Raw genomic sequence first — 13757 nt, forward strand, 5'->3', positions numbered from 1 at the left:
CCGGAATTCTGTTGTGTACTTGTGTTTTAGCATGTCAAACCAAAAATCTGTGACTTGTAACGCAAGCAAAACTAATCTAAAAATATGTGAAACGATTTAAGCAAAAAATTGAAGACCACAAAGAGTTTACAGCACTCAAGCTCAAAATCCTTTCTCGATTCGCACTAGGAGTTTCTTAGATTTCTCTCGGACAGAAAATAACTTGTCTCGTGCACTATCTTACCCTACCCGTGATTCTCTGTATAAAGTTCATAGAGAAATCAAATTAAATTGTTGACTTGTTAACTAAGATACCGCTCTGATATGATCACGTGGGTATCTAACAATGATTCAGACTGGCTAACTGCCGCTATTAGATTAGATCAACTCCAACGATCTACTAGTTTATTTGTTGTAAACGACTTTCGAAACCAATGGAAACTATACAAAAAAGCAAAGTGCATACAATAATTATTAGTTGATACTCATTCGGGTCAGGGCTTCCCATTCAGACTGAACAGTCGAAAGAGGCATGTTGTCACACAGCTGAATCCTCACTGTTAAGTAACGATTAATTCATAAACGAGAAAACAGGTTATCTTATGTTATCTTCTTCTTTCTGTCGATACATAAACTTGTATACAAGGATTATTCAACCCTATTATTGCTCCTACAGCATCGGATGATTCAGATCTACCCATTCGTGGAAGTTTTGTGCCAGTTATGGTTTAATTTTTTTTAGTCAAATAAACATGTCCTAATCCCATTTATTTCATATTGTAAATTCCTTTAGGATATACGCGCTATTTCATCTCGCTCAATCCGAAATTTAGTCCTTCTGAAACTCAATAAAGCCCTCACTTTCCTGTTGCATCGGACGTCTACTATTCCAAGTCTTACATTGGGCGTAATTCTAATTTTGATTTCTTCACACAGATAAACATCGCCAGATAAATAAGATTTTAGCTTTCGTTGGAATGTGTTTGTGTGAATTAGGGCACTCAGAATGAAAAGGACTTTGTTTAAAAAGCTTGAGAAAATCAGAGATCTTTCGATCTCACATTCGGGTAATATTCCTCATGGTGCCTAATCAAATTTCTAAATAACACAATAAGTTAACGAATATATACCTTCGATCTAAAGGATAAAAGACGAACACTACATATATCTAAAATCTCTCAGCTATATAAAACAAAGTCAAAGAAGATGAATCATCAGACTAAGGATATTTTAGCATCAACGAACACATCTCAGACGACCGTCGTGAGAATTGACATCCATACTCATCATCTGATCAACATCCAAAAACCTCATACGCTAATAAAGCATTGAAACGTACAACGCGTAAAGAAATATGCTAATTATCTAAAAGAAAGCAGAGAAGAGAGAGCTAAGAGCAATCAAGCGGAAATGAACATGTATGGCTCTGCAGGATCTTCAGCAAATATATAGGAATGAGCTATGATAATCCAACGGCTGTGATTCAGCTTCTTTGTTTTTTCCAGCGGCTAGGATTTGGTAGCGTGATGGGCTGGGCCTGAAAGCAAGTAGGGCAACACTATGATCTACGACAGCAATACAGAGTTTTAAGAGACAGTCCCATATGGTGAAACGACAATAAAATCCCTCGACAGAATCTGGAAACTGCAACTTAGATGGGTAGGGTTAATAATTTTAGCTCAATGCCGTTATAAGAAGTTGGTTTATATTTTTAAGTTTTAACATAATAACTTCTTGTTTTTTTTTTTTTTTTTTTGAAGAACTTCTTGTTTTCTTTTTCTTTATTAATATTTATAAACAAAAGGACTGTAAAATGATGGTTCTATACTGATATTTATCAGAAAAATATCTAAAGCGCCTATAAAACTTCTATCATATCCTTAAATTAACATTAAAAATTAACCCCTCATATTTCTATTATTGGTGAATTTAATAGTTTTGTTTAGCTAACTTTATGGAGCACATTTTACTTTGACTATTTGTTTTTTTTATAATCTTTTATCTATGCAGCTAACAGAAAGCGCATCTGGTGTAGTGGTATCATAGTACCCTCCCACGGTACTGACCAGGGTTCGATTCCCTGGATGCGCACTTTTTAGTACAATTTTTTGGTTGTCCTAGAAAAAAAATGTTCACTTTTTTAATAAGTTGTGAACGATACATATCTTGTATTCGACAAAAATATTGCTGACCTTGTAACCTCAATTTGAGTTCCCATAATTTTGTGATGCCCTCCAATCATGAATTTCATCATAGAAAGAGACACAAAAAGTTATGAATTCCATCATAAAAAGACGACACGAAGTTACGGTAAAAAAAACGATACAAAAGTCCAAGAGCACCGGGCTGGGGGCACAAATTCTTAGTCTTAGCTCGAAGAAAAAAGTCACAAGTCGGGTTCACGCAGTTGGAACTCAAACCTCACTTTGAGTTCTAATAGTTTTGGGATGCCCTCCAATTATGAGCTCCATCATGGAAAGACAACTCAAAAAGTTGTCGTAAAAAAAAAAAAAAAAGACGACACAAAAAGTCTAGGAACACCAGGCTGGGTGCACACATTCTTAGTCTTAGCTCAAAGGAGAAAATCACGAGTCGGGCTCACATAGCTGGAACCAACTAAGAACAAGGTCACGAGTCAAAAACTATCAAGTGGAGACGCCATACCTTTATTCCTCGCCATGCCTCCACTCAGCACTAAGACGCCAAGCATTCTTTGCTCTCGGCGCTAAAGTCCGGGTGCCAAGACTTCAAGACCTAGCGTATCGCCGCCCCCCACATATGTGTGATTATAAAATTTGATCCTATACTGACTTACTTGCGATTTTAAATGTTGATCAATTTGTCGGCATTTATATTTTATATGAAAAAGTTAAGTACAAACAAATTAATTGTAACATTTATTTGTACATATTTGTCTTGAATAAGATTTTTTTACTATGTTTAAACCAAGGATTAAAAATTCGACGAATTTCTAAGAATTTCGCCGGGAAATTCGTTGCCGGTGAGTCAGCGGCCGGCGACAAGCTTTTGGGTCGTTTCGTCATTTTTTGTCGGTGGAAATTCGGCGAAACGACATGCCGTTTCCATGACAAACGACCGAATGATTTCGCTGTAGTTTGAGTATAAAAGCAGCATCTATTCCTCGATTGTCAAAGAATATAGGGAGAAAATACGAAAGAAAAAAAAAAGTTTCGGCCACTGCAAATACAACAAAGAAGACGAAGTACTTGCCGACAAATTCCCAGCGTAATCGGCGACTTTCCACATTTTCACTTCGTCCCAATTCAAATTCAGCACTTATTCGGCGAAAATCAATCGTATTTAAGGAATTTCCTTTTCGTTTTGAAACCATAATTTCCAGAATTTAGATCTTCATTTTACTTGGTGGTTTGATTTTTTTTTTTTTCATATAATCCTCTTCATGAATGTTGTTTGTAATGTGATGATCTATCATATATATTTTTTCCAGATTTTTTGGAGACGTTTCGGCGAACCACTATTTTTCTGGCGAAACCACCATTTTTTCCGGCGACAAAAAAAAAAAAAAAAGATTTTCAACTTTTTATTTCTGTTATTTAAGTAAGGTTATGTCTTTAAATTTTAAATTACATATACTTTTGTTTTGAATTGGTGTTCATTAAATTGATGTAGTTTGATTTTGTTTTGAATTGGTGTTCATATATGTTGTGTTAAATTGACGTAGTTTGATTTTGTTTTGAATTGGTGTTCATATATGTTGTGTTAATTAGTTGATATATTGAATTGAAATTAGTTAGAGTAGGATTTGAAATTGTTACATTTTGAATTGAAATGAAATTAGTTTGAATAAAATTTATTGACATGTTTAAATAAATTTGTTGACATATTGAAATAAATTAGTTTGATTAGGATTTGAAATTGTTACATTTTGAATTGAAACGAAATTAGTTTGATTAGAATTTTTTGACATGTTTAAATAAATTTGTTGACATATTGAAATGAAATTAGTTTGATTAGGATTTGAAATTGTTACATTTTGAATTGAAATGAAATTAGTTTGATTAGAATTTTTTGACATGTTTAAATAAACTTGTTGACATATTGAAATGAAATTAGTTTGATTACGATTTGAAATTGTTACATTTTGATTTGAAATGAAATTAGTTTGAATAGAATTTATTGACATGCTTAAATGAATTTGTTGAGATATTGAAATGAAATTAGTTTGATTACGATTTGAAATTGTTACATTTTGAATTGAAATGAAATTATTTGATTAGAATTTTTTGACAAGTTGAACATGGATTGAAATTTTGAATTCAATGTGCAGGTATATCAAAGACGAGCGAGGAAGGAGTTCGTAAGCATTGCACCCCAGCTGCAACAAACCCGAACCACTTCACATGCAATTATTGTGGGCACGTTACGAGGGGGGGGGGGGGGGGGGGGGGGATCACACGGATAAAGTTATGCTTAAGTGGAAACGATCCGAAAAAAATGTGAAGAAATGTCCGAGTTGTCCTGCAGAAGTACGCAAGAGATGTTAGCATTACAAGCGGCGACTCTCCTAAAGAAGAAAAGCAAAGATATCCTTGATGAAACTGTAGACGAGCTGGACCCCGACCAACAATACGAACGTGATATAATGCAAGCTCTTAAAAGAAGCCGTCAAGAGACACAGCCGGATGCTTAGACATCTGGCCCCTGGTGGGGGTTCCGGGATTTCACCACCACCTCCTCATTTTCGGGCAGATAGTGGACGACAACCTACTATTCCGGAAATCACAAATCCTAAATTGAAGCAACGTCTAGGACTAGCCGTTAGCAGCTACGTCATCCACGAGAACATGCCAACGAACAAAGTGAAGTCGCCGCACTTTCGACACATGATCAATGAAGCCGTGGCAGTTGGTAAGACTCGTGTATTTGAATTTTGAAGTAGCAGTTTTAATTTGACAACGTTGACGATGATGAACTCCTACAATGGATCCGCCCAGTTCACCTCGACGATGAAGACCGGAACCTCGCCCCACGCGTCGCCTCACAGGCCCGGGTGAAAGGTGTTGATGTGGACACCGTATTGAGCAAAGAAGTCGGTCATAGTTCGCATGGATCATCAGACGATGGACTTGGTCCTAACGACGGTGATGATGACGGAGGCGGTGGTGACTGGCGGTTATCCAGCTAGTCAAGACATTGGTGGTGGTAGTGGTGGTGGCCAACCTTACAATCTGTGGACTAGGGACCAAGGTTATCAAGTCACGCAAGATTCTGATCACAGGTCACGACGTCAAAGATCTGACAGGTTAGTGTATTCGCATTTATTCATGTCGGAGTTCTCAAACAATGTACGTATGCTAAATATGGAAAGTAATATATTATATGTTTAACAGACCTGGAGAGTACTTTGACTTTGAGACCGGATCGTATTACGGTGGTGGAACACAGAGAGCGCCCGCGCATTATATGTCTTTTGGTAGTGATTACGGCGGTGACTTCCAACAAGGATATGGAGTGTACATGTCATCTGGTAGTGAATACGGCGTCGACCATTTGATGTCTCAATTCGACACAATGTCATTCACTAAGTCAGACACACAGAGTGACATTTCGTATACTTGTCCTTCTTACCGTTATCCTAATCCAATAGGAGTGCCACAACCACAGGTGAATCCGCAAGGACGTGGACGTCACGTTCAGTGTACGCGTAGATCGGTTCGGTGCCGAGCAAGTTATAGCATGTGCACCAAGATGTCCACTAATAAGTGAAGCGGTGGGGTACGATCAAGCTTATTACGACAGGCATGTTCAAAACTTTCGACAATCGTACCAGGGGAATTTCACTTGGTCTCAATATTGCGAGCTTCAAGAAAACCAACCGAGTTTTATCCAACTGGGACGTCCTTCGGGATTCTATTGATACATTTAATTTTCTATTCAAATTATATGTTTGCAAAACATATTTATTTCATGAACAATTTGGTTTCAGGAACATTTATTCTAGATATATATGATTTGAAGTGTTTTAAATTTGAACTACATTTACATATACATATATATATATATATATATATATATATATATATATATATATATATATATATATATATGTGTGTGTGTGTGTGTGTGTGTGTGTGTGTTTTTCGCCACATTATTTTCGTTCGGTTTTCCATCGAAAACGGCATTTGAAAACGGCATTTCATTTGCCCTTTACCACAATTTTTCCGTTCGATTTTCCATCGGCATGACGATTTTCCGTAAATCAGGAAGCTCGAAATGGCAACGAAAATAGCATTTTAATCCTTGGTTTAAACTTCTATCAGTAAGTGCTCTCAATGAATTAGTTTAAATGGCACTATTTTCTTATTATAAAATGACCTCGGTGAGAGGACAAGAGTCCAATATCCGCGAAACATTAAAAAAAATTCTTTTTAAGTTGTACGTTGAAAGTTATTTTTTACATTTTGTACTTAAAATGTTCTTAGTTATTCTGATATAATGTATTATTGAAAATATTCAGAACATAAAAAAAATACATCTCACGTCAGATTTCAGAACAATAATAACTTAATAAGAACAATAAATGTTGTTGGTATTCGTCTCAAGATTACTGCACAGAGACTGAACAAGGCAAACACACACAACACAATATTTGTAATTTTCCATGGAAAAGAAAGAAAAAAACAGAGACAAAATGGGACAATTTTCTGATTTTGGACATTCATCAAACACTTACAAGGCATACTATTTATAGTCACAAGTTTCTGGTTTTGAAACCGAAAATAAACCTAACTCTGTGATAGTCGCAAGCTTCTAAAAAAGAAAAAAATTAGGGATAAAAAACATAATACTTATCCATTGAATTCTCTCGTAATCATATTTCAGAACAACGATAAAAAAAAAACACCTTTGTTAAAAAAATGCACTAAAACAGGGAAAAATTATCAAAGTTCTAACCTGATTTGGTTTACGGTTTCGATTGAAAATCGTTTATCCGATTTGGGCGTCGGGGGTCGGAGGTGTACGGTGGACTCTGATTTGATTTCAAAATCTTTGAGTGAGAAACAAAGATGTGATTTAACCACAAAAAGTCGTAGTCGTACAATGGAGTGAATGGACTAGAAAGTTGGAAACATTAGGTTAAGAAAATTTAGGGATTCAACTGCGGTTTGGGTCGGTGCGACCCGTTGGTCAGGGGGCAAGAACCGAACCTGACCGACTAACACCCACGGTTCGGTTTGGGGAGAACCGAAAATGGTCGGGTCTTTACGGGTCGACTTCATTGAGTCAGCGGGGTGGTTTGGCTGGCCGGTTTCTTCGGTTTGTCGGTCTCGGGTTACAGTCCTAACTAGAATCATATTATTGAGTGGGAGCATCCTTTAAAGGATTCTAGCCACGACTATTCATTGAATTTAATGGGAGCATCTTTATAAGAATCTCGCTATTATTGAACAATATAATGAAAGCAATGTCCTTCACGGGACTGTTACCATCATTTATGATGGAGCAAGAATCCAAACCATAAAAATAACTTGTGAGACTAGAGTTCTTTCATTCTCATCATTGTCAACAACTCTACTTTTAATTACTTTTATTTTATTGTTTGAATTTGTCGCAATCACTGCAAACCTCAAGTTCAATTCGTGTTAGTTAGTCTTGTCAATTAATTAAACGTTTTTCTCGTGGGATCGATACCCTTAATTCGTATACACTTTACTACTTGTGCGATATATGCGCTTACATGTGCGTAAAAATCACAACAAGCATATAAAAACAAGTTATGAAAATAATGGACTAATATATATAAAAAAGTTAGAAAGAAACTCTTAAAGACAATTAAAAGAGGCAAGTACATAAAATTATAAAACAAATGATATAAGAATGTGAGAAAATTGTTGAAAAATGAAGAAATAAAACATATAAGAATAAGGTTGGATAGAGAGTTTAGAACACGGGACCTAAACGCCTAGTAAAAAAATTTGTCAATATATATTCTCGTGGTGGTAATTCGCTCGCTTGAGAGAGAGAAAGAGCATGAAAAATGAGAAAAGAAAAACTATTAGAGAGAGTCACGACTCACCTGACACTCTTTTGATGAAAATTGTATATATATATATATATATATATATATGTTACGAATATGTGTTATAAAAGACTTGTATGATAATTGAGTAATAAACAATGTTTAGGAGATAAATATGACATTATTGAGAATCTATAGAGGAAACATTACTAAAACATCATATCTATATATTCCTTAATTTTAATTTTAGACTTTTTTTGTTCTTTCTCCAGTCTAAAATTAAGGATTTTTTTTTTAAATTAAAAAAAAACTAAGGAATAGATACAAATTAACCAAAGAAACTACTAGTAAATCTGTGGCATTTTCGACTTTGTATCTTCGTCTTCTTCTTTACTTCAGATTCTCACAATTCTCTATTCTCCTCTGACTTTGAAGCCCTAGCTAGGTTTTTTCAGGCGCGAACAGTTCACTTTCCGATAAGCGATATCAGATAGAGAGACAGAGAGAGGATGTCTTCTCGAGGGAGACAAATGTTGAAGACCATGGCGAAGAAGTTGGGAGGAGAGCAGAACATGAAACCAGCATTGAAAGAGGTTCTGTTGAAAAACATCCCAAATTCGAATATCGTCATGAATCGTGCCAAGCGAGGCCTTTTCGCCGGAAAGCACATCCGCTTCAACAACCGCGTCAGCGAAGACGGTGGCAACAAGTTCTCTCTCTCTCTCTCTCTCTCTCTCATTTCTCTTTTTAGGGTTTCAGTTCAATTTGCTTTGATTAAGGATCCAAGAGAAATTTATTTTTTATGATAGTACTTTTGGCTCTTGATTATTTAAAGCTCTGAGCTTTTTGTTTCTCTTCTGCCGAACTGTGCTCTCTGACTGGAAAATTGGCTGTTTAGAACTGATATTGATTTAAGAAGCATATCAGAATTGCAGAGTTGTACATAGAGCTTTATAGATTCATCTTTTGATTTAGTGTGTGGAAATAGTGCCCATGAAAAGCATTCGATATTTGAGCTTCCCAGACCTGAATTAGATAAAGAAAGAAAGAAAGAAATGGCCACATTTCCCAAGCCGTTTCATTTCATCAATTAGCCTTCCCTTCAAATCTTGATGGTCTGCCTTTTTAGGGATCACAGCGATCTCGGAATCAATGGCCACATCGATGTGTCCTGTTTTAGATCTGGGTCTAGATTTTTAGAGTGTGTCTCCATTGCAGTGTTTTGCACAGAGTTTCTTGTTTGTGAATGTGTTTCTGTCTGAAATTTCCAAGTTCTCACTCAATAGATCTTCTTGTACTGCGTGTTTAGAACTTGGATGATATTGTACGAATACAAATTCCCATGTGAAGACCACTAGGTCATATCCGTTAATCCTTTTGCGTATCGAGTGGTTAAGAGTAGAGAACAGAGAAGCTTATTTTTCACACTGCAACTTTCTCGTCAATGATTCGCAGTTTGAGTTGAATGCATGGGATATGAATTTCACATAAGTTACACGCGGACTCAAAACTATCTTGACGTTTTCTTTCTCTGTTTTCTGTATGAGAAAATCGATTCGTGTCACCGACATCAAGCTCATTCTTTTTTTGTTTGTGCTCTATTTATAGATCGAAGAGGACATGGAAGCCGAACGTACAGCAAAAGAGGCTGTTCAGCTACGTCCTCGACAGACACATAAGGGTCAAAGTCACCACGCACGCCCTGCGAACGATCGACAAATTTGGGGGAATCGACGAGTACCTTTTGAGGACTCCGTACCGGAAGATGGACACGGAGATGGGTCTCCTTTGGAAGGCCAAAATCGAGAGGCTGTACGAAGAGCTCGGAAGCACTGAGGCGCTCTTCTTCTCGCCGGAGGACGAGGCCAAGCTCTCCGACGAGTTCAAGAAAATGAAAGTCGAGGCTCGCAAACTATTGCCAAAGAAGCCGAAGAAAATCGAAGGAGGAGCGAAGGAGAAGGAGACAGAGGTCGTGGGCGATGTGAAGACCAAAGAAAGGGACTTTAAAGATCAGCCTTACCCTGGAAAGGGTGCTATAATTTTTAATTTTTGATCCTAATGTTTGATTATTAGGATGATCTTGTTTGTTGGTGTAAGTTTTTTTTTTTTTTTTTTTGCTGTTCTTATTTTTTTCTTTCAAATCTGGGTTGATTAGATTTAGGGTAGCATGAAGCCAGGATCACATAATTGACATTGGTATGGTTTTTGCAGTATTTTTTTAAAATGCTGAAATAAAACATCAAATGAGAAATTTATAGAACAAATTTTGATGCCATCTGTATGTGTTTGCCATATGTGTTTCTTGTGTTTCTTTTCTGGGTCTTGCAATTTGGGTCCTAATTTTGTTTTAGTTTTCAGCTCCATAGTGTGTCATTATTATTATTATCATTATTATTAGTAGTTGAAATTTGCTGTTGAAGAAATTTGCTGTTGAAGTCACAACAACAGTACATTATTTCATTTGTATCACAAATGAGTCTAAATTGCATTCGTGTTTTTTTTTTTTTTTTTTTTTGCATATTTATCACCTATACAATGTCTTAATTACCCTTCTATTTTATATATAACAATAATCCATATCCACACCCAAATTATCTCTCATCAAATTATCTCTCAAATCCTAATCTCTCTAGCTCAAGCTCCGACCACCGCGCCGATCGCCACTCCGACGAGGTCACCGTCGCCGTAACCCTCGCCGGAATCACAGAACTAGCCTTCCTGCGGTGGCCTCGAAGCCGCCGTGCTCCGATCTCTCCCGGTGTTCATCTTCGCCGGCGGAGATTCGGACCGGGCTCGACGGAGAACCAGTCCACGGAGTACATGGTTCGACCATGACGAAGCTGACGAACTCACCATCGCCGCCTTCGCCGGAGTTCGGGATCGCTGAGATTCTTTGGATCTGGTGATGTTGCTCGCCGGAGCAGACGAGGGATCGGACGCCGCCGGCGCCGGGGACGGTGAGGAAGCCGAGGTGGTGGGAGTTCGTTCCGACAGGGAAGAAGAGGACGAAGGAGTCGAAGTCGGCGTCGGGGAAGCGGAGGCAGCAGAGGCGGTTTCCGGCAGGATCGAGGTCGGAGGGGGACAGAAGCGATGGCGACGAGAGGACGGTGGATTTGGTGGCCGGAACGGGGCTGAAAACGACCAGAGCTAAGCCGCTCGGGAAATCGCCAGCGTATTCGGACCGATCTCTCTTCTTTCCGATCATCGGAACCCTAACACAACAACACTCCATTGGAAAACAATCCCTAAACTTGGGGCGAAAAAAAATATCGTGTTTTTGGCTTTGACATTTCGTCGAACAGGTAATACGCGTCAAACAAGTAATACACATTGAAGAAGTAGGTGTGTGTTTTACGGCAGCGAAGCGAGCATGCAAGGCGGCCGCGACGGAGAACGGTGCTGAGAAGTAGTCCAACAAAGTCGAGGCACTTCAGATTATCGATTTCTTCTTCTAGTCTACTTTTGTTTTGTAAATATTTAACTGCGGTTCTACTTTCTTCTTCTAGTCTACTTTTGTTTTGTAAATATTTAGTTGTGGTTCTACTTTCTTCTTCTAGTCTACTTTTGTTTTGTAAATATTTAACTGTGGTTCTACTTTCTTCTTCTAGTCTACTTTTGTTTTGTAAATATTTAACTCTGGTTCTACTTTAAGGGTATTTTGGTCTAATAATAAATAAGAGTGACATACTTGCAACACGTTTTTTGGTGGTGACATAGATGCAATTTTGTTCATAATAAGTGACTTTGGTGCAAATCTCTATTATTATTATTATTTCTAAACTATTTGTCACCCTCCATATTTTTATTTATATTTGGAATGTCAAACCGTACATTTCAAACACAACTAATTTTTAATGAAAAATTTAGCTGTATTTATAACAAGTTTGTTTTTAACTCTACCTCTTTTAATTTTCGTTTTCTTTTTTATTTATTTGTTCAGTCCAAGATTCGAAATTCCGTTTTCGTTGCCGTTTCGAGCCTCCTAATTTACGGAGAATCGACAAATCGATGAAAAATCGAACGGAAAAAATGTGGAAAAGAGCATTCGATTTGCCGTTTTCAAATACCGTTTTCCATGGAAAACCGACAAACCAATGGAAAACCGAACGGAAAAAATGTGATAAAATATATTTAAAATATATACATGTAATACATACATATATTTTTCAATTTTTAAACATATATAAAGAAAATACATTATGTATATAATCTTTTTTCATAGAAAATTGTATATATATATATATATAATATTTTATAAATGTATGGTATTAATGTATATAAATTTTTTTATAATTTTTTTTAAAACGACAGTAAAAAACGATAGAAAAAAAAAACGACAGCAAAAAAAAAAGACACAAAAAAGAAAAACGACATACGACGAAAAACGACAAAAAACGAAAAACGACGACGAAACGAAAAAAACAGCTTTCGTCGGCCCGAGACCTTCCGGCGGCAATTGTTTTGCCGGAAATCGACGAGTTTCGTCGACATTTGAAACCATGGTCCATCCCACATCAGAAAAATAAAATAAAAATTAGAAAACAAATATCCCCCAAACCAGCGTTTGTTCTTCTTCTCCTCTCATTCTCCCACGCTGATATGCGAGCAAACCCCAACCCATACGACCAACGCGAGAAAAAAAAACCATTCTCTCCCTCTAAACGGTTCTCTCTCTTCTCTCGCCCTGGTTTTCTCGTCTCCAAATGCTGATTCTCTCTCCGCCGTGGTCTCCAACCTCTGGTTTTCTCTCCACTCCAATGGTCTGTTTTTTTATTTCTTTTATTTTTATATATAACAGTGGTGGTGAAGAAATTGGGTATCCATGTCAATGTTGTTTTTTGTTGAACTCAGAATTACTCTCTCGATATTCAATTCAAATTTTGTTTCTTTCTCTTGTTTATGCATATACAGAGTCATAGATCACGATTGAAACCACTTGGTTTTTTATTCGAATTTAATGACGTAAAGAAGACCTATTTTGGATTAGAGGCTAATATTTGATTTGAACGAATTACTATTATTTTTTTTAAAAATAATCATCAAGCGATCTTTGGAAAACTTTCACCTTTTTTGGAATGTCTGCTAAATCTTTCGTCGAGTTTGATATGACCAACTTTTTATATGACTCTATTACAGTGTAGATTTGCTCCATGACCATTAGAACTTAATACTCAACTGATCATTAGAGTTTCTCTACTCGTCAGTAGAGTTTGAGGTAAAAACTTGATGTGAAAACAATTATTCGGTAAATCTACTGACGAGTAGATTAACTCTAATGATCGGTAGAGTATTCAGCTCTAAAGGTCATTAGAGTAGATCTACTCTACAGTAGAGTCATATAAAACTTAAAAAAAATGTGAAAAAAACTACTCGGTAACTCTATTGATGAGTAGAGAAACTCTAATGATTAGAAGCATATTCAGCTCTAACGGTCATTAGAGCAAATCTACTTTTCATATGCTCAAGCTTAGCTGGGCAAGTTCGTGGTTCTCTGTGGTTCTCATTCTCATGTATTATGACATATTAAAACAACATAATAAACAATCTCTTTGGCTGCTTCGTTTATAGTATCTTTGTTCGAGTTAGTTTGCAAATTCTTGACAAATCAATTTTGTTTTTGATAACCAGAAATTTAAAAGGGAAAATAACACATATATACCCTGTGTTTTAGTGAAATGTCGAGTTTAACCTTTGGTTTTCAAAAATGTCGAGTTCATACATTCTGTTTAACTAAAATGACGAAATTATACCATCTGTTTAACTAAAATGACGCAAT

The 13757-nt window shown here is 36.7% G+C and overlaps 1 protein-coding gene and 2 non-coding genes across 3 annotated transcripts; 2 read left to right on the top strand and 1 right to left on the bottom strand.

The window, feature by feature from the left end:
- Window positions 1-1188: 1188 nt before the first annotated feature.
- On the bottom strand, window positions 1189-1276 carry LOC149390950 (small nucleolar RNA Z161/Z228). The gene has a single exon (XR_016300431.1). It is a non-coding gene; the product is annotated as a small nucleolar RNA Z161/Z228 (small nucleolar RNA).
- A 723-nt stretch (window positions 1277-1999) lies between these two features.
- TRNAG-CCC (transfer RNA glycine (anticodon CCC)) lies at window positions 2000-2070 on the top strand. Its single transcript has one exon. It is a non-coding gene; the product is annotated as a tRNA-Gly (tRNA).
- Window positions 2071-8324: 6254 nt separating this feature from the next.
- Window positions 8325-10250, top strand: LOC149390952 (Ribosomal L28 family). The gene is made up of 2 exons (XM_089618505.1): window positions 8325-8690; window positions 9590-10250. Exons 1-2 carry the CDS (start codon window positions 8491-8493, stop codon window positions 10032-10034), a joined length of 645 nt encoding a protein of 214 aa, XP_089474631.1. The 5' UTR covers window positions 8325-8490; the 3' UTR covers window positions 10035-10250.
- Window positions 10251-13757: the final 3507 nt, after the last annotated feature.

This window comes from Urtica dioica, chromosome 7, assembly GCF_054948205.1.
Source record: "Urtica dioica subsp. dioica isolate 48M chromosome 7, U.dioica_male_clone48M_v1_H2, whole genome shotgun sequence".
In the NCBI taxonomy this organism is placed as follows: domain Eukaryota; kingdom Viridiplantae; phylum Streptophyta; class Magnoliopsida; order Rosales; family Urticaceae; genus Urtica; species Urtica dioica.